The sequence below is a fragment of the Chanos chanos genome, chromosome 12 (genome assembly GCF_902362185.1).
Source record: "Chanos chanos chromosome 12, fChaCha1.1, whole genome shotgun sequence".
Lineage (NCBI taxonomy): Eukaryota > Metazoa > Chordata > Actinopteri > Gonorynchiformes > Chanidae > Chanos > Chanos chanos.
The window spans coordinates 19,559,451-19,579,450 of NC_044506.1; the positions used below are offsets into that span (position 1 = coordinate 19,559,451).

Here is a 20,000-nt window from a genome sequence, read left to right on the forward strand (position 1 = left end):
TCACACACACACCTGTCTCTCACCAGTAAACTTGTCAGCGTTGGGCCACAGTGTTTCAACTGCACCTCTTACCGTAAACACTCAAAACCCTGCTAGAGAGAGAGAGAGAGAGAGAGAGAGAGAGAGAGAGAGAGACAGAGAGGGAGGAGGGAGACAGAGACAGAGACAGAGAGGGAGGAGGGAGAGGAGGAGACAGAGAGAGAGAGAGCGAGCGAGAGGATTAATCTCACACCTGCTCTCTCATTCCTTTGCCGGTAATTGATTGGTCGTCTCTGCGGTTGTTGTCTGAACCTCTCACCCCAGTGCGTCCCAGGTAATTGAGCAGTGACAGGAAATGTGATTTGATCAGAAGATGATGTTAAGCCCTCTCTCTCTCTCCCTCTTTCTCTCTCTCTCTCCCTCTGTCACAGACTGACTGTTGTAACCATGTTAGAATCCAATGTATTTAAAGTGAGGTGTGTGTGTGTGTGTGTTTTAGGGAAAGTATATTTATAGGATATATGTATACGTATTTCTACACCGAATACGTTTATCAGAGAACATAAATACATAACTCTGTGGAATGTTACAATTAAGACAAATAAAAAGGATTAAACACACCTACACACATCTACACATACAGACACTCTGCCAAACCAGCTACTGTCCTTAATCGCCGTATCCATGGAGACAGTCACTATGGCACAATCTAAAAATGAAAAAAAAAAAAAAAGAAAAGAAAAAAAGACATTGCCTCATTATGCAGGAATAAAAATAGCAGCGGGATAATTATCTCAAGAGAAAGTGCACACACACATACACACAGCAAAGGCGGCTTTTAATGTTAGTGCCTCTATGTGTGTGTGTGCGCGCGCTTGTGTGTGTGTGTATAACTATTAACTTTGCATAATGGAACTGACCTATCAATCAATTTAATGGTTCCTATGGAAACATCCTCCTTAGAAGTGGACAACCTTTTAGCCTTCACACTTTTTCCTCACTCTTTGATTAAACAAAGAAAAAAAACCCAACTTCTTAAGTTTCTCTTCACACAAGTAATCACATAATGAACTTGGTTTATAAGCTTAGAGGGGCGTTTGAACAAAGACCCATTTTATTTGTCAGCTGGAACTCGAAAATTCTGAAGCACATTTTTTCAGTGTGTTCATCATACTTTTTTGTATATATACATATATGTATATACTCATAACAGCACTAATAATACATGCCATGGAGTCGTGTCATCAGATGATTATATATCTCTTTATTGCCTATGACTCAGTTCCAAAATGTCATGCAATTATTTTGCCATGCATGCAGGCCAGACAAAACAGACAAAAATAAAAGACAGGGAAAGATGTCTTACACATGGAGCGAGGTCGCCATGACAACATTCTGTGAAGCCACCTGCTCCTCTCAGTATCTCGCTCAAACACACATACACACACACACACACACACACACGAATGTCTTGGTCACCTGCAGACCATAATGCTTATCAGCTCTTCCGAGTCACCTAAAACGGACACCTCTCTAAAGGAACACTGTCCTTTTAAACAGCCACAGCACTTTCCCGAGCATTGCAACCATTTTCACACCTACCATAAATCTAAACCTTGCCTCAAAGCGCACGACTGAGGTGTCAAATAACAGGAATATGAAATGGCAGTGGTGAAGTGTTGGGTTTTAATAGTTATAAGGAAAGAAGACCCTGACAAATGACTAAAGTGATTACACATTAAACCTTTATGCTCATAAAGAAAATTTCTCACTACCTCTCAGTGTTCACATTCGGATTTGCCTGACATACAAACCTATGATTCCTGACGGGAGTGTGCAACATGACTGCCCTCTACTGGTCAAGTGTATTACAAAAGGCCTCATGCACAGATCCCAGCCACGCATGACATGGTTTTGTGGAAGGTTTTTTTTTTTGTTTGTTTGTTTTTTATTTATTTATGAAGAGACAGTAATCCCACCTCTCAATCAGTCACCATTTTTTTTAATCACACAGATTTTTAATCATATGAGAGCAAAAAAGAAAACACAAAAAGAAGGTCAAATAAGGATTTTAAGTGACAGATGCAACCTCTGATATATCAGTCCATTTACTGCTCCATTTCTCAGTGATGAACAGGTGAAGTGAAAGAGCATTACAGTAAATGAAAAAGAAAAAAAAACCCCTCTTTCTCCCATTGATTATCATCTTCTAGGTAAGAAAACATCTACAGCTCCTGCATTAGGTTATATGACATAGGATATATGTCAGTATTCATTACAAAAATAAGATATAGCAGCCGCCCTGATAGATGGCAGCTTCACTTTGGGCATAAACAGAGACAGACAGACAGACAGAGAGAGAGAGAGAGAGAGAGAGAGAGAGAAGTCAAAGAAGGCGGAGCCTCATCCAAATGGAACCCTAACCATTACAAGTTGCTCTAATTAGCCAATCAGGACAGAGCCCTGTGGTCCCTCTAGTGTTCTATACTCCGCAGACAGACGGTGACGTGTTAAAGAAGACAGAGCGAGAGAGAGAAAGGGAGAGAGAGTGGGAGTGATAGGAGTAGGGGTGTTAGAAGGTGAGCGGGACAAGGTGGAGTGCTGTTGTTAAGGGGTAAGTAGGGCATTTCTGGGGCAGTTGTTTGGGGCAAAAGAACTGTACTACTGTGTTTCGGTAAGGGTGCGTCTGGGGCAGTAGTCTAGGGTATGAGGGGTCTACTGTTGGGGGTAGTACTGTTGCTGGGGTGGTTGTTGAGGGTAGGGGTATGGTTGCTGTGCTGGGGGGGCTCCTGGGTAGCCGGCCTGTCCCTGGCCTGGGTAGGGCACGTAGGGCATGTTATACTGCCCGTATGCATATGGGTTATATGCCATCGGCATCTGGTAGAACCTGCAGGAGAAGACAAGAGAAAGACTGTTATCTTCACCTTCATACTGTTACACTTACCATTACATCCACAATTTTACATTAACCCTCACACTGTCACACTGTTACATTTACCCTCACACTGTTACCTTTACCCTCACACTGTTACACTGTTACCTTTACACTGTTACACTGTTACCTTTACCCTCACACTGTTACACTTACCATTACATTCACACTGTTACATTAACCCTCACACTGTCACACTGTTACCTTTACCCTCACACTGTTACACTGTTACATTAACCCTAACACTGTCACACTGTTACCTTTACCCTCACACTGTTACACTGTTACATTAACCCTAACACTGTCACACTGTTACCTTTACCCTAACACTGTCACACTGTTACCTTTACCCTAACACTGTCACACTGTTACCTTTACCCTAACACTGTCACATTTACCCTAACACTTTCACATTTACCCTAACACTGTCACACTGTTACCTTCACCCTAACACTGTTACACTTACCATTACAGTCACACTGTTACATCGACCCTAACACTGTCACACTTTTACCTCTACCCTTACACTGTTACATTTACCATTACATTCACACTGTTAAATTTACCATTACATTCACACTGTTAAATGTACCCTCACACTGTCACACTGTTACCTTTACCCTCAGGTTTACACTACGACATTTACACTACTAGGTATGCCATTTTTAACAATTCTGGTCTGTGCGTGCGTGTGTGTGTGTGTGTGTGTGGGCATGCGCATTTACCCTGGGTAGCCCTGGTAGGTGGGGTAGGGTGGTCCCTGGGCCTGAGAGGGTCCAGTGGGCGTGGCTGAAGCTGCAGGTGGCTGGTTGGGGTTGGTGGGAGGCGGAGCCGGGGTGGCAGGAGTGCTTGTGCTGGCTGCCTGTGGAGTGAAGTTAGGAGGGGGTGGTCTGGCTGGGGGCTGAGATTTGGCTTGGGTCTGCTGTGTCTAAAACAGACCAATGATCAAATAATTAATCTGACACAGCAGTGGATTTAAATCACGGATTTTAATGGATGGGAGAACATCTGAGTTCGGATACGTACGAATACGGTCCTAGGAGCGGGGGTGGGGCCAGGTGCAGCGGGCGTGGTCCCAGCTGCGGTGGGCGCGGCCGGGTTGGACTGGTAGGCGGGGACACTGAAGGAGGGAGCACTGGGTTCACGAGCAATGCTCTGTTGTAGCTCCCTGTCAATTTAACAAGAAACCACTGTGATAGCCATCAGTAACATTACCCTGAAACAGAGTACTGCAGTACTGCCATGTCAACTAAATAAATGTCTAAAAATAAGCTTGTTCTTAACGCCTTGTTAATTAGCGATTGTTTAAATGGGCATGGTTGCCATGGCTACTGTCATAAATTAGACAAACGCCTTGAAATTCTAAGAAAACGCTGCTAAAACTCTTTCTCGCTGCAAATGAAATCTTCACATTAACAAAGTCAGTGAAAAGACAAGAGGGCTGTAGTTGTGTAACTAAACAGCCTTGTAAACTTAAAACCGCATTAAACCTACAGAGTGCACTGTAATCCAGCCACGCTCATTTCACTAATGTAACAGCCACTCTAATGCAGGCCTGCGCTGTGGAACTGACTTGGAGAGAAGTTACGTGCAAACAAACAGAGTGGACCACATACTTCAGCAGTTCGTCTCTCTCGGTCTTGCGAGCGAAAACGATGTCGCTGCATTTATTCTGGAACTTGAGCAGAATCTCTGTCAGATCGTTGTAAAACTGTGGAGAGAACAACAGAGAGTAAAAAAAAAGGATGTCAAAAAGCAGGTCTGGTTATATCTGGTGTGAAGAATCACAAGGCAACACATAAAACTGTCAGAAAGAGTGTGAGATGTGAGAGTGTGAGTGTGTGTGAGACTGTGTGAGTGAGTGAGAGTGTGTGTGTGTGTGTGTGTGTATGTACGTACGTACATGTGTGAGTGTGTGTGAGTGCATGTGTGTGATTGTGTGTGTGTGCGCGTGTGTTACCTTGGTGCCTTCCTTGAGGTTGGAGCTGATCTCCACATAGCTGTCATGGGCGGAGGCCAGTTTCTTTAGCACCTCCTCACGCTCATTGGCCTCCGTGTTTGACTGCTTCAGCGCAGCAAACTCCTGATGAGATGTCTGATACAGACAGACATAGAGACAACATCACAGTCATGCACACTGATCTGATGATGTGTGTAAGTCAAAAAAGATCTAATTCTAAATGCAAACTGAATTCAGACTTTTGGTGTCATCTCTAAAACAACCTTACAGATATGCAGGCCAAAGCAGGTCATGGCAAATGCTCTATTGCTATCAACCTTTGAAACAGATAAGGCAAAAATGCATTGATCTCTAGGCCATGAGACAAATTAAAATCATTAGTCAAAGCAAAAAAGGGCAGAGTAACCAAGCCGGCCTGTATTAGTGTGGTTCTGTGACGGTGTGTGTACCTGTATTAGTGTAGCCCTGTGACGGTGTGTGTACCTGTATTAGTGTAGCCCTGTGACGGTGTGTGTACCTGTATTAGTGTGGTTCTGTGACGGTGTGTGTACCTGTATTGGTGTGGTTCTGTGACGGTGTGTGTACCTGTATTAGTGTAGCCCTGTGACGGTGTGTGTACCTGTATTAGTGTGGTTGTGGGACAGTGTGTGTACCTGTATTAGTGTGGTTCTGTGACGGTGTGTGTACCTGTATTAGTGTAGCCCTGTGACGGTGTGTGTACCTGTATTAGTGTGGTTCTGTGACGGTGTGTGTACCTGTATTAGTGTAGCCCTGTGACGGTGTGCGTACCTGTATTTTTGCCAGCAGGTCCTCCTGTGAGCGAAGACTCTGTTGTACGCGCTGCGTGTAGTTGCCGTAGTGATTATCCAGTTCGGTGACGGACAGGGCCTCCTCGTTTATTGCGCCGTCCTGGGCCAGGGCCTGCAGGAACTTAGTCGTCATGTCAAAGGTCACAGCCTTTATCTCACCTTCCAGAACCTCCCGCTCACGCTTCACCCCATCCAGCTGGGACAGCAGGCCTTTCAGCACATTCACCACCTACACACACACACACACACACACAAAATACACACAAACACACACGAGAGAGAGAGAGAGAGAGAGAGAGAGAGAGAGGGGGGGGGGGGGGGGCAGATGAGGAAGCATTGAATATACAATAGCTGAAGCACATCCTGGTGTTGTGTTTCAGTGTGGACAGAAACAAAAAGGCCAAGCAGACAAGAGCATCTACAAACAAACTGTGAAAGAGACATCATCACATCATCTGGATGACCTCAGTAAAACAGCAGATTGCCTGCTCTCTCAGTCAAACAGTAGTGTGTGTGTGTGTGTGCGTTTATGTATGTGTTTGTGTATGTATGTATGTATGTATGTATGTATGTATGTGTGTGTGTGTGTGTGTGTGTGTGTGTGTGTGTGTGTGTGCCAGGGTTTCCGCTAGCCGGTAATTACCAGTGTTTGCCTGGTAAAATTCATAAAACAACAATAAATTATAAACCTGCCAATCAAAATGTCCAGTAATAATGCTCATAATGCTCATGTTTTATATATATATATATATATATATATGTGTGTGTGTGTGTGTGTGTGTGTGTATGGTATAAGTATGGTATATTACCTCAGAGCCCTGCAGGGTTTTGGCTGGGTTAGCCGAAGGAATTGCACTGTTGAGCTCGTTCTCTGATTTACAGAGCAGAGCGATCATGTCACAGTGAGCGTTATAGCGTTCCCGGACCACCTGGTCTGCCTGCACCGCCTTATCCAGAACGTTCCGGAAATTACTCCCCTCTGTGCACACAGGCAGACAGACAGACAGACAGACAGAGTGTGTGTGTGAGAAGAGAAGAAATAAAATGTAAAATGTGGATATATCTAAAATGTGTCTGAAAAATTCCTCATAGTTTCTTGGGGCTGGAGAGAGAGGAAATCCATTCTTTACTGACTAACACAGCACGTCTCAAAATAAAGACAATGAAAACATCATAGCAGGGGTTTTCAAGGCAAATCAATACAAACAAGAATGAGTTCAAAAACGTAACTGATTTAAAAAAACCAAAGCCCAATGCAAATGTTTTCACTGTTCAGAGATCAAAGGCTAATTGTGTACAGTGTCTTCTCACTCACATATATAAGGGCACAGTAAAACACTGATATTAAACTCAATCTCTGTGTGGTTAAGGCCCTGAAGGGTGGGTCCGATTTTCTTCTCGCTGGGCAAGAAGATTCGACAGAGTGTGTGTGTGTGTGTACCTGCTCTGAGAGATTTGTACAGATCTCCTGATGGAGTTCTGTTCCAGCGTTGGTTGAATTTGGCTCTGAGTTCACTGTCTGTGTTCTCCTCATCATCCAGCATCTTCAGAGACTGGGAACACAACATCACCACACACGTTTATAACACACACACACACAGTCCACACACACACACACCACACCACCACACACATTTATAACACACACACACGCAGCTGTACATACTGAGTCACACTAAACGTTTTCTCTTGGTGCTGTATACATGTATGTTTGTGTATCAGTTCACCTCACACACCTCCATATTAAACAGAATTTGGCTTATTCTCTGCAGTGTATCAAACAGCCCTGTTTATATGTAACTGTGTATATGTGTGTGTGCGCGTCTGTGTGTGTGTGAGTGTGTGTGTGCGTGTGTGTGCCTGTGTGTGCGTGTAAACCAAATCCAGAATCTTGTAGTTTGGGTAGGGCTTTGATGAGCTGTGTGTGTGTGTGTGTGTGTGTGTACACAGTCCAGCATCTTGTGGCTTTACTGCAGTGGTTTGGGTAGGTCTGTGATGAGATATTTGTGTGTGTGTGTGTGTGTATGTGTGTAAACCTGATCAAGAACCTCACAGCTTCTCTGCAGTAGTTTGGGAAGATCTTCGATGAGCTGTGTGTGTGTGTGTGTGTGTGTGTGTGTGCACATACCTCATCCAAAATCTCACGGTTTCTCTGCAGGAGTTCGGGGAGGTCTTTAATGAGCTGTTCGATGCTCTGTAGTCCTCCCTGCTGTACCACTGCACGAGATTTCTCCAGGATGGACTGGGGTACAGAGTCTCCCGACAGGTCCTCCAATGCCGCGGGCAAGTTCAGCGAAGCCAGCACCCTACGGAAGCCAACACCCAATCAAATTCAGACTGGACCCTACCAAAACCAACATCCAATCAAATTCACACTGGGACCCTACAAAAATCAGCATCCAATCAAATTCACACTGGATCCTATGGAAATCAATACCCAATCAAATTCAGACTTTACCCTACCAAAACCAACACCCAACCAAATTCAGACTGGACCCTACCAAAACCAACACCCAATCAAGTTCAGACTGGATCCTACAAAAATCAGTACCCAATCAAATTCAGACTGAAGCCTAATAAAATTGCCACTCAAATTAGCACCAAATTTGTGTTTCATTGAAGTATTACAAAACATGACAGTGGCGATCAGAGCAACAACTGCACAGAAACACAAGACTCATTAAACTGTGGGACCTATTGTTATATAATATAAGACATAACCATAACACACAGCTTGCACACGCACACACACACAGCACGGGCGCACATACAGCATGCACAAACACACACACAGACACAGAGCACGCACGCACACAGACACAGAGCACGCACGCACACACACACACACAGACACAGAGCACACGCGCACATACACACACACAGAGCACGTGTGCACACACACACACACACACACAGAGCACGCACGCACACAGACACAGAGCACGCACGCACACACACACACACAGAGCACGCGTGCACACACACACACAGAGCACGCACGCACACAGACACAGAGCACGCACGCACACACACACACACAGAGCACGCGTGCACACACACACACACACAGAGCACGCACGCACACAGACACAGAGCACGCACGCACGCACACACACACACAGAGCACGCACACACACACACACACACACACACACAGAACACGCACACACACACACAGTCTTACCCATTGCACAGATTGGTAGCCTCCTTCAGACTGCCCACCAGTCTGTTTACCATGTCAGCCTTCCTCTGATTGGCCATACTCACAGACTTCTGCACCTCCATGGGCACCATCTTCTCAAAGAGGTCTACACACACAAACACACACACGCACGTGCACGCACACACACACGCAGGCAGAGGAGTCAGAATTCAGCACTGATTGGTCTAATGCAGGTTAAATGTCTGAAATAGGGGGGTTTTCATCATCTATGAAACACATGACTATCACAGTTTCAGTGAGTTGCAATTAATTTACACGCATAACTCAATAAAGCCCAACTCTGAGCAGAGGCCATGACATATGTATAGATACTTCATCATATGAAAAAAAACAATCAAACTATTCTAAAAGTTTGCTAGGAATTGTATTCTAATAGTTAGGCTAACTGATCAAAACCATACACAAGAGAAAGAAAAACAAACAGACAACAAACCGACTGGCACAGCGTGATTCTAATCTACACACTATGGCCGTGACAATATCTTTTCTTAAAGGACTTTAGGATTCTGAACTTTCAAATTTGCGTCTCAGTTGAACTGCTTTTTGGCCCAGCGGGGACCAGGTAAAGAGCCTGACAAGTCACCTGTGAATTTCTGGCTGAGTGGATTCTGGATGGGCGTGGCCTTGACCAGGGAGGCTTTGCCGATGTGTTCCAGGTCTTTGACCTCGGGCACGCGGTCGTGGTAGATGAAGTCGTTGTCTTTCTTAGCGGCGGCGAGAGCGCGGCTGATTTTATCGGACAGGTCCTTCACGTTAACGTACTCGTCATATCGCGACGCCACTGTCTTCACCAGCTCTGTAGCATGCTGGAACACACACACACACACACAGACACGCACACGCACACACGCACACAGACACACACACACACGCACACACACACACACACACAGACACACACACGCACACACACAGACACACACAGAGACACACACACAGACGCACACACACACAGACGCACACACACACACACACAGACACACACATGCACAGACACGCACAGACACACACACAGACACACACAGACACGCACACAGACACGCACATGCACAGACACGCACAGACACGCACACGCACAGACACTGAGACACTCTGCTAACCTTTTGTTCCTCCTCTTTAAAGCTATGGTGGTAGTCCTCCATCTTAATTCTGACTGGGCAATTAGTTTTGTTAAATATGGGTGACCACATGTTAAAAATTTTGACGGAAGCAGTGTGTATCAAGGCTTAAGTTCTGACACAACCTCCACTTCTCAATGAAATACACATTATTGTTTCTGGAAAAAAAACTTTTTGGGACACAGAGACAGCCACATAGTGACACTCTTAAAGAATGACAAAGGTGCACCTACCTGGAGGCGGGCAATCTCCTCTCCAAAACGCTTCTTCTGATTGGCCAGGGCAGCCTGGTGCATCTCCGCATTGGCTTGCATCATGCAGTGTTTTGCCGCCAGGACAGGAAGCACTTCCTGGAAATAAAAATACTGACCAGGGAGAGGCAACCACGGCAACCACAAACAAACACCAAGGCAACCACGAACAAACACCACAGCAATCACAAACGAGCACAGACACACAGCACAGGGTGCAGGAAGAGAAAACAGAATACCAAATCAGCACGCAACCTTCAGCAAACCTCAAACAAACCTTCACACAACATTCAAACCGGCAGGCAACCTTCAGAACACTTCACACGCTCAAATGGGCATACCAACCTTCAGCAAACCTCAAACAAACCTTCACACAACATTCAAACCGGCAGGCAACCATCAGAACACTTCACACGCTCAAATGGGCATACCAACCTCAGCAAACCTCAAACAAACCTTCGCACAACATTCATGCAACATGTAGACTGGCTCAGAGTGGGGAGAAAATGGTGTTTGCGTGTCCATGTGTTTGAGACAGTCAACCACGGGTCATGACAGATCCACCTCACTGAAAAGACTCACACACGCTCTTCATGCGGGGGTCTGTATGCCAGCCTGCCTGTGTGTGTGTGTGTGTGTGTGTGTGTGTGTGGATTGTGTTGTGTATGTGTGCGGATTGTGTTGTGTGTGTGTGCGTGTGTTTGTTTTGTGTGTTTATGTGTGTGTGTGCTGTATGTGTGTGTGTGTGTGTGTGTGTTTGTGTTTGGTGTGTGTTTGGTGTGTGTTAAAGAACACCTGCCTGATGCGATGATTGACAGGTGGGCGTACCTTGGGTAAGTTCTCTTTGTACTGGCACTGCTTGAAGGCGTCCCCATAGTAATCCGCAGCCTGATTGGCCAGTTTAGCGATAATGGCATCCTTCATTTTATCTGAGAGTGAAAGACCAAACAATTATAAACCAATAAAAAAAATAAATAAAACCAACATGTTCACCTGTTACAAAACAAATATGTCCACAAATTGTGACAAACAGAAGACAAATATTAAAGTCATGAATGTATGCTAATTAGAGCAAATAACATCCATTCACATCTAAAAAGAACATGTCAAAACACCAAGTAGCATTTGTTATGAGAATATTAACACATATTCCCCATTTCCTCCTATTTTTTGTTTACTTTTCTTCTACTGTTCTCTTGGTGATTAAGTCAACAGAAAACGTGAAAGTGTTACTCAGTTTAAACACCTGGGTTAGAAATGATAAGCTAGAACTGTATTAGCTCTAAGTATAACAGAAGCCCATTGGCAAAGAATGTGTGTGTGCCCTCTAGTGGTGGACATGTGTAGGTGCACAAAAGGAGGAGAATCTAGGTCACTGAATACACTTCAACTAAAACGTAGGGGAGGTCATGAGACACACATACAGATGGACATGCAAACACACACTCACATGATCAAAAGCACACACACACACACACACACACACACACACACACAAAGAAGGCCATGGCAGCGATGTTGGGATTACCTGCAGTGGCTTTGAGAACGAAGACTTCCTGCGCTTGACTGAGCATAATTTGACTGAGCGTGCCCACTGTCTCTGGAGATATGTCCATGGTGGGTTCACGATTCAGTGCAGACAACACATTGTCCTTTATATGAGCAAATGCTCCACTAGCCAACTACACAGGGAAGGGAACAGAACCAAGTAGAGAGAGAGAGAGAGAGCGAAAGAAAGAGAAAGAAAGAAAGAAAGAAAGAAAGAGAGAGAAAGAAAGAGAGAGAGAGAGAGAGAGAGAGAGAGAGAGAGAGAGAGAGAGAGAGAGAGAGAGAGATTTTATTTAAAATGAGACAGTTTAAGATAAATGAACTGACTTCTTGGTTGCCTTCTCTTCTCTGAATTTTACGATTTTTGTTTTATTTAGACCAGATAGGTCACAGCTTCAGCCAATTTTCCGAACTGTGGTTTATTGTTTTTGCTTGGATATGGGAGAGAGCAGCGATTATGTAAACTCTAACCTGAAAACTGTGGTTTACAGTTCATTGCTGTGGTCAGATTTGAGAGAGAAGGGTGATTACGTAAACTCTGACCTGGTAAAACTTGGCGGCTGCCTTGAGTCCTTCATCATTGTCCAGGTTCTGTTCAGAGGCAATCTGACTGGCCAGAGCCCCCACGTTAAACAACACACACATCTTCTCATAGCCCAGGCTCGCCAAGGCTGAAACACACACATACACACACACACACGTTACACACACACATAACAGAGCCCTCACATGCCAAAACAGTACTCAACACCCTGAAGAGCAGATGACACAGCACATTCCCACATACAGAGCAGTGATTAACACTAGTATGTCTGGTGTCTGTCCTGTTTCCCTCATGAGTCACGACAGCCAAGTGAACACACACACACACACACATAGAGACACACACACACATAGAGACACACACACACATAGAGACACACACACACATAGAGACACACACGCACAGAGAGACACACACGCACAGAGAGACACACACGCACAGAGAGACACACACACAGAGAGACACACACACAGAGAGACACACACACAGAGAGACACACACACACAGAGAGACACACACACAGAGAGAGACACACACACAGAGAGACACACACACAGAGAGACACACACACAGAGAGACACACACACACAGAGAGACACACACACAGAGAGACACACACACAGAGAGACACACACACAGAGAGACACACACGCACAGAGAGACACACACACACAGAGAGACACACACACAGAGAGACACACACACAGAGAGACACACACACAGAGAGAGACACACACAGAGAGAGACACACACACAGAGAGACACACACACAGAGAGACACACACGCACAGAGAGACACACACGCACAGAGAGACACACACGCACAGAGAGACACACACACAGAGAGACACACACACACAGAGAGACACACACACAGAGAGACACACACACAGAGAGACACACACACAGAGAGACACACACACAGAGAGAGACACACACACAGAGAGAGACACACACACAGAGAGAGACACACACACAGAGAGACACACACACAGAGAGACACACACACACAGAGAGACACACACACAGAGAGACACACACACAGAGAGACACACACACAGAGAGACACACACACAGAGAGAGACACACGCAGAGAGAGACACACGCACAGAGAGACACACACACAGAGAGACACACACACACAGAGAGACACACACACAGAGAGACACACACACAGAGAGACACACACGCACAGAGAGACACACACACAGAGAGACACACACACAGAGAGAGACACACACACAGAGAGACACACACGCACAGAGAGACACACACACACAGAGAGACACACACGCACAGAGACACACACACACAGAGACACACACACACAGAGAGACACACACACACAGAGAGACACACACACAGAGAGACACACACACAGAGAGACACACAGGAAATACCATGCCTGACTGCTGAACAATGAGTTCATTGGGTTCTCAGGGGACTGCTGGACTGTGGTGTGTGGGTGTGTGTGTGTGTGTGTGTGTGTGAGTGAGAGAGAATCAGGGTGTTTGTTAATGTGTGTGATGTCTGCCATAGCCCAGTGTCTCTGACTTACCCAGTTTGACTGAGCCTCCAAACAGAGATCCTTTATCAAATGCATCTTTCCATGTGAAGGTTAGAGGGAGCTACAAACAGACACACACACACAAAACATGAACACAAATGTCATTACAATGAGACTGAGGATCAGTGAGATTCACTATGATGTGTTTGTACGTCACCTGGTTCTCTGCAAAAGGGAACTTAGGCTCAACAGCACACAGCTGGTCATAGTACCTGCAGAGAGAGAGAGAGAGAGAGACAGAGATTGTATTGTTTTGGTCATTGTCACATGGGGAAGTTAGAGAAAAGTGACGGGGCTCTACATGTGACCAATCAGGGAAGAGGGGGGTTGGTCATGATGAGGTCATAAACATGTTTAAATTCACATGATGATGAGTCAGTGTTTAAGACACTCCCCCTTCTGCCTGGCCCCCCAACACACACACACACACACACACAAACTTCTCACCCGCACCACTTCAGCCGCCTGTCACAGGTCAGTAATTATCTGTGTTAAATCAGATATGTCATTCCCGTATTTATGGCTCCGGCTGGGTCATCTTTATTACGACAGTTACCAAAAATAGACTGTCAACACTGAGAGTCATTTGGGGGAATACCACAGAAAGGTGTGTCCTAGCCCACACACACCGTCCAAGCTCAACAGTCAGTCACCACGGCAACCGAAAGCTTTTCATTCAGTCCACGGAACGGAACGGAACAGAACAGAGGGGTGAGGGCCAAGAACAAAACAGGCCTGTTCCCATAGCAGTGCCCGGCCCATTCACTCTCCGATCACATAACACAGGGGAGATTCCAAAGGCCCTGACAGACCGCTTTTTCCGCGTACAGCTGTGCTAATACTGAGATGTGAGATAATAATTTAAGCGATATTAATATTCAAAGCTAGGCAAACTTTCTTCATGCCTTTAAAACTAAATTAAAGACTTATCTATTTTCTCTAACTTATGGATAATATCATTTTGATTTAACTTTGTTGTGGACATGTAAATCCCTCTCAGACTATAAATAGTGATATTAGACTCCAAATAAACTTGTGCTGTTATTATTATTATTATCATCATCATTATTATTGTTGCTATTGTTATTATTATTATTATTATTATTATTATTATTATTATTCACATCTTTTCTTTTAATTCAGAACAACGCAAACTGTTTGGATTCAGTTTAGTCATGTACAGCGGAAAGAGACAGCTATTTCCAAAACCACACGGAGACCCAACATTCACATCTTTCCTATTCATTCAGAACAGTGCTAACTGTCTGAATTGTATTTTGCAGTTGAAACAGCTGTTTCCAAAACTACAGCTGTTTCCGACATCAGTCATGGAGTTGCTTCGGGGAAAAGAACATAAATGGTTCAAAAAAGAGAGTTATCTTATCATGTTCTAAAAAAAAATCTGTGTTGTGACTTCGTGACAGTATTTCTGATTTTAGTTACATCAATAAAAAGCTTTTGAAACTACATTTCACTCATACTTTTGAAAGCACATCTCCAAAAACGCATCTAGTTGTAAAATCTTACTCTGAGAAGTACATTTCGATTTTAACATTTACATCTTTAAATTGTCTTTGGGACTAAAATCAATCCGATGGAGAAAGTGAGTGGGCAGGGAGACGGAAAGTAAGTTTTGTTTAACAAATGACTAAACCCTTTCCTCTATTATCGCAAATGCAAAACGTTCCGTTGCTTGTCAAGAGGTAATCTTCAGTTCAACATGTCTACCTCTGGTTAGATTTCGCAACGCGTTTCCCACTCCATTTAGCTCAAGCGACACTCACAAACCTGAGGCACAACCCTGTTCCCTATAGATTTCACACGAGCCGAGCGGTGACGTCATGCTTTCAAGCGTCACCTGGAACGAGCGTCACCTTTTATTTTATGACAAGGTCATTCATATCAAAGATAAAGAAGTCAAATGGCTTATTTGATGCTGGTTAACCGTGTCTCTCCTTTGCAATTTCTATTAGCGCCCGATCTTATGTTCTATGTTTCAGCTGAACTTCCTTCACTGTGGCCAGAAGCGGGTGAAGTCTTGTTCAACCAGGAAGTTGTCAGTGATTTAGCAGGAAAATAAGACCTCATATGCAAACCGTGTTCACCAAACCGATAATAGGCTCACAGAGCTTGTTACATGCGACACAAGGGGCACATATTCGGGTGTTCAAAACACCGAATGAAATATGATCATTTCAGTATTCTTATACTGCCGCTGTAAAAGTAATGTGCATGTTTACACGTATTGTGTACGTTTGAAATGACAATGACAATCTCAGAATGCTCTAATATGATATTACATAACATAAATCAGAGAAGGAAATTGTTTTGTTTTAATTGTTTTCTGCATGAATGACTCCTTGTAAACTGTTGTGCTGTCATCCCAAAAGCACAGTTATTTCAACACACAAGTTCTAAGAGAAAATCCCTATTATTTATACTAATGTCTTAGCTCTGTTTGTCGGACTGTGAATATTCCTGGACTATGTGAATACAATATCTTGTCTGCATTGACAGAAATGTCCCGAACCACTGGCTCAGTTACTGCAGTGTTGGCGAGATTACACTATGACAGTGCAAAAGACGCCGAGACTTTGCTTGTCGGGAGGGCGCCGGCAGGTGACACTAACGAAGCTAACTCTTTTACAAAAGATAAAGCAACGCGTTTCCTTACAAATAAACACAAAACAAACAAAACTGAACACTGTTTTACAAACTCTGTTAACGTAAGCATATGATTACCCCACCCTTGTAAAGGCAGACGACGGAGGGCTAAATTAAACTACCCTACTGACAACTCGAGCAAATGGTGAAGTTAAAAGTAACCTTTCAACTCTAGTAACGTGATTACTTTAAAAACACGATAAATTGACGGTCAGGTTATTTCACAATTACCCGGTAAATTACCCGGGTTATTGAATTCGGCACTTTAAAGCTAAAACTAACTTAACTGACATGACATCACTTGCCAACTCAACCTCAAGTCAATTAGCGAGCGAAAGCTGGCGACTGAAACTAGCTAGGAAACACAACAAAACCAGCGAGCAACACGTTAATGCTAGTTCACAAGGCCGTCAACGGTATAAGACAGTACCACCACTAATTATATTTTGATGTACTCAGTATGGGATTTCATTTACCGCAAAAGGATCTCCAACGAGCTCTCGTGTTTGTCCAGCGGCCTTCCCAAAGCACTTTTGCGCAGCTTATTCAACTCTTCCACAGCACGGAGGTATTCCACCTGGTCTTCGCCCACTGGGTAGGTTGCAGTGACAAATTTCGACAGGGGTTTCACTAAATCTACTTCCGAAGACTTTTTCAACGGAACAGAAATGAATGTCGCCATTTCGGCCCGCTCCAACAACACGATTTTAAGGAGAATGTGAAACACCAGATAGACAAAAACAACGACGGTGTGCTTCCTGGATTCTGTGAGGAACGTCAAGTGACGTAGCCACCTAAACGAGGTTACGGATGTATTCTTTAGCACGTGTATGCGCAGATTCTGCGCAATCGAAATGCCCAATAACACGGCAAACTCAAGCGATTATCGTACTTTAAAAAATTCTATTTATCCATCTTGTTTTCACATGCTGACAGAACACGACCAACCATCTCAGTGCTGCTAAACAGATACGCTCGAGCATTTTGGAGTGCGTCTAATTGTTTGCACAAACCTACACCCCTCAAAAGATGAATTAGCATATTACATAACATGTTAACCAATGGCAACACCATCATCAATAGTACGGATATGATCAGCTCTTAACTGCTTATGTTATGTAACTGCTATATGTTGCAAAAAATATATATAAATAGGTCATATATAAAATTTATATATGACCTATAACAAAAGCCGCAGTTAGACTCTTTTTAAAAAAGTAGACCAAAGGAGAAAGAATTCCTCCTTTGAACAATGTTTGACTTGGCTAATGATTACCATGTGCTGATTAGGATCAGGAGGGGAAACTCATCCGATTTCCATGCTTTGACTTGTAGAGAATTGATCCGCAGTTGGAGATTGTAGATGACGACACCACATTAACCGTTCAGTGAAAAAGAATTTCCACTGACGTGCCATAATTCTTTTTTCCTCAATAATTTCTAACTTTGAGCTGTAAAACCATCACATCTTTCTCGCCACTTTGAACAATTTATAACTTCCTGAAAGGTAACTGCGAATATAGTAGAAAACAAAATCAACTCTGCTTTGAATTCTCCTTGGTCTATATATAGCTATCAAATAACAATGCCTTGGCAGCAGTTTAAAAGTACCACACTGTGTCAGTAGCTTAAATATGTGGACACAGTCATTCCTGACGGTCTTTGAAGGACAGATATGCTGCATTGTCATCGGTAAGACACCTGTCAGATAGGTGCGCTATTGCTACTGGTTAGAACAAATTGCGGGTGGGATGTTTAGCCAACAATTCAATTGAATTCTATTCAATTCAGTTTTATTTGTATTGTATCTTTTGCAATGGACATTGTCACGAAGCAGCTTTATAGGATGCCGGACCTGACCCCCCCCCCTCCCAGTGGGCAAGTCTACGGCAGCAGTGGTGAGGAAAAACTCCATTAGACTGAGATGAGGAAAAACCTTGGAAGGAACCAAGACTCAGCAGGGGGAGCCCATTCTCCTCTGGCCGGCTCAGGGTGGTAAAGTCAGCAGGACTCCTCATGGTTAACTATTTACTAACCGCATTTAGACTTGTCATTGATTATTGGCCTCATCATTGGTGGAGATCAGGAGTGCCTATTTGGTTTGCCGGGATGTGTGAAAAGGAGGAATATCGTAAGACGAGCGAGAGAACCAGTCTTTACACATAACTTACATATTTCCTTTTTTTGTGTTATGTAGATTCACTGCTGTCATGTATCCTGTTGAACAAGCGCCCACACTGGAAAGGAGGTGTTGTTTAGGTCCTTACTGGTCCTTTACTGTCTGAAGCCTTTAGGGGGACAACAGACTTCATGATAAAGATGAGTCAACAACTCAGGAAGTCCAGTAGCCTTAAATCTCCCAAAGAGTACTTACTGAAGTAAGATTACCTACTGCACTCATCCAGCAATCATCTTCACAAAAGTCCTGCCTCACACAAATACTGATAACCGCCTCTCCTGTTAGACAGTTTCAACTTGGCCAGTCATCCTATGACGACCAGATGAAGAATCTTGCTTTGTCAAAGACAAGTGACAAGTGTGTGTTCCCCCAGAGCAACGCTCACTTCCCCTGTCATATCAGTTTCCTTTAGTTTCCCACTGGATTGTGGAGTATGATTCATGTGGTTTGTCTGGAAAAGCTCCGCCCACTTTTCTGTAAAAAGACATAAGCCTTCAATGCGGCCTCACGTCTACCAAACTATCTACTGTCTTACAAACACCTTTCAGTCTGATGCAGGTGCTTATAGGTGGTTAGGGGATGAGTGACTGCTTACATATTTCAGTGTTTGTGTGTGTGTCAAGTTTGTCAAGCTTTACAAGTCAGCCAAGGAAGCGCCTGACAGATCATCTTACACATATTTATCATTCACCTTAGGATAGCTTCTGACGTTTGTATTTATTTAAATTTTTTTTGTTTAAAAAGGCTGCATTCGTTTGGCTCTGGCTCCACGTTTTACTTTCTCTTTTCTGTTTTTAAATGTGAATTCTTATCTAGGACTTTTCTCAAGAACATCACACAGAGACAAATGTATGAAAATGACTTTTATTTCCAGTACAGATGTCGTTCTGCAGAGGAGAGGCTGTCTCCGAGGCCGCTGAGGGGAGGAGGCGTCAAGATGAGTTGTCGTGGAGACAGCGAAGACAGTGTAAATTTGTGCTAGAGCATCTGAAGTGACGGGAGGTGTGCAGTGAGGTTACTGCGTCTCCTCCTCGCTCTCCCTCTCCCTCTGTCGTGGTGTGGAGAAGGGTGCTTCAAAACGACAATGACAACGAAATTCCACCAAAGGTTCGTGTATCCAAAATAAAAACAACACGTCCCATTTTCAGCTACTTCCAAAGGTTCGTGTATCCAAAACAAAAACAACACGTCCCATTTTCAGCTAAAAGCATGTGTGTCCAATCCAT

The 20,000-nt window shown here is 44.1% G+C and overlaps 1 protein-coding gene across 3 annotated transcripts; it reads right to left on the reverse strand.

Annotated features, from left to right (window-relative positions):
* Positions 1-1,978: 1,978 nt before the first annotated feature.
* Positions 1,979-17,277, reverse strand: pdcd6ip (programmed cell death 6 interacting protein). 3 transcript variants are annotated; one of them, XM_030788786.1, is made up of 18 exons: positions 17,072-17,277; positions 14,089-14,143; positions 13,923-13,992; positions 12,364-12,491; positions 11,801-11,954; positions 11,101-11,201; positions 10,255-10,386; positions 9,487-9,709; positions 8,865-8,988; positions 7,809-7,986; positions 7,122-7,233; positions 6,490-6,659; positions 5,661-5,909; positions 4,872-5,006; positions 4,528-4,622; positions 3,938-4,079; positions 3,637-3,773; positions 1,979-2,866 (listed from the first exon to the last, which is right to left on the reverse strand). In XM_030788786.1, the coding sequence occupies exons 1-18, from the start codon at positions 17,275-17,277 to the stop codon at positions 2,695-2,697; spliced, it is 2,583 nt and encodes an 860-aa protein (XP_030644646.1). In that variant the 3' UTR covers positions 1,979-2,694. The 3 variants fall into 3 exon arrangements, with proteins under 3 accessions (XP_030644646.1, XP_030644644.1, XP_030644645.1); XM_030788784.1 differs by having other exon boundaries at positions 3,637-3,839; XM_030788785.1 differs by having other exon boundaries at positions 2,695-2,866; positions 3,637-3,839; positions 10,255-10,371.
* Between the last annotated feature and the right edge of the window lie 2,723 nt (positions 17,278-20,000).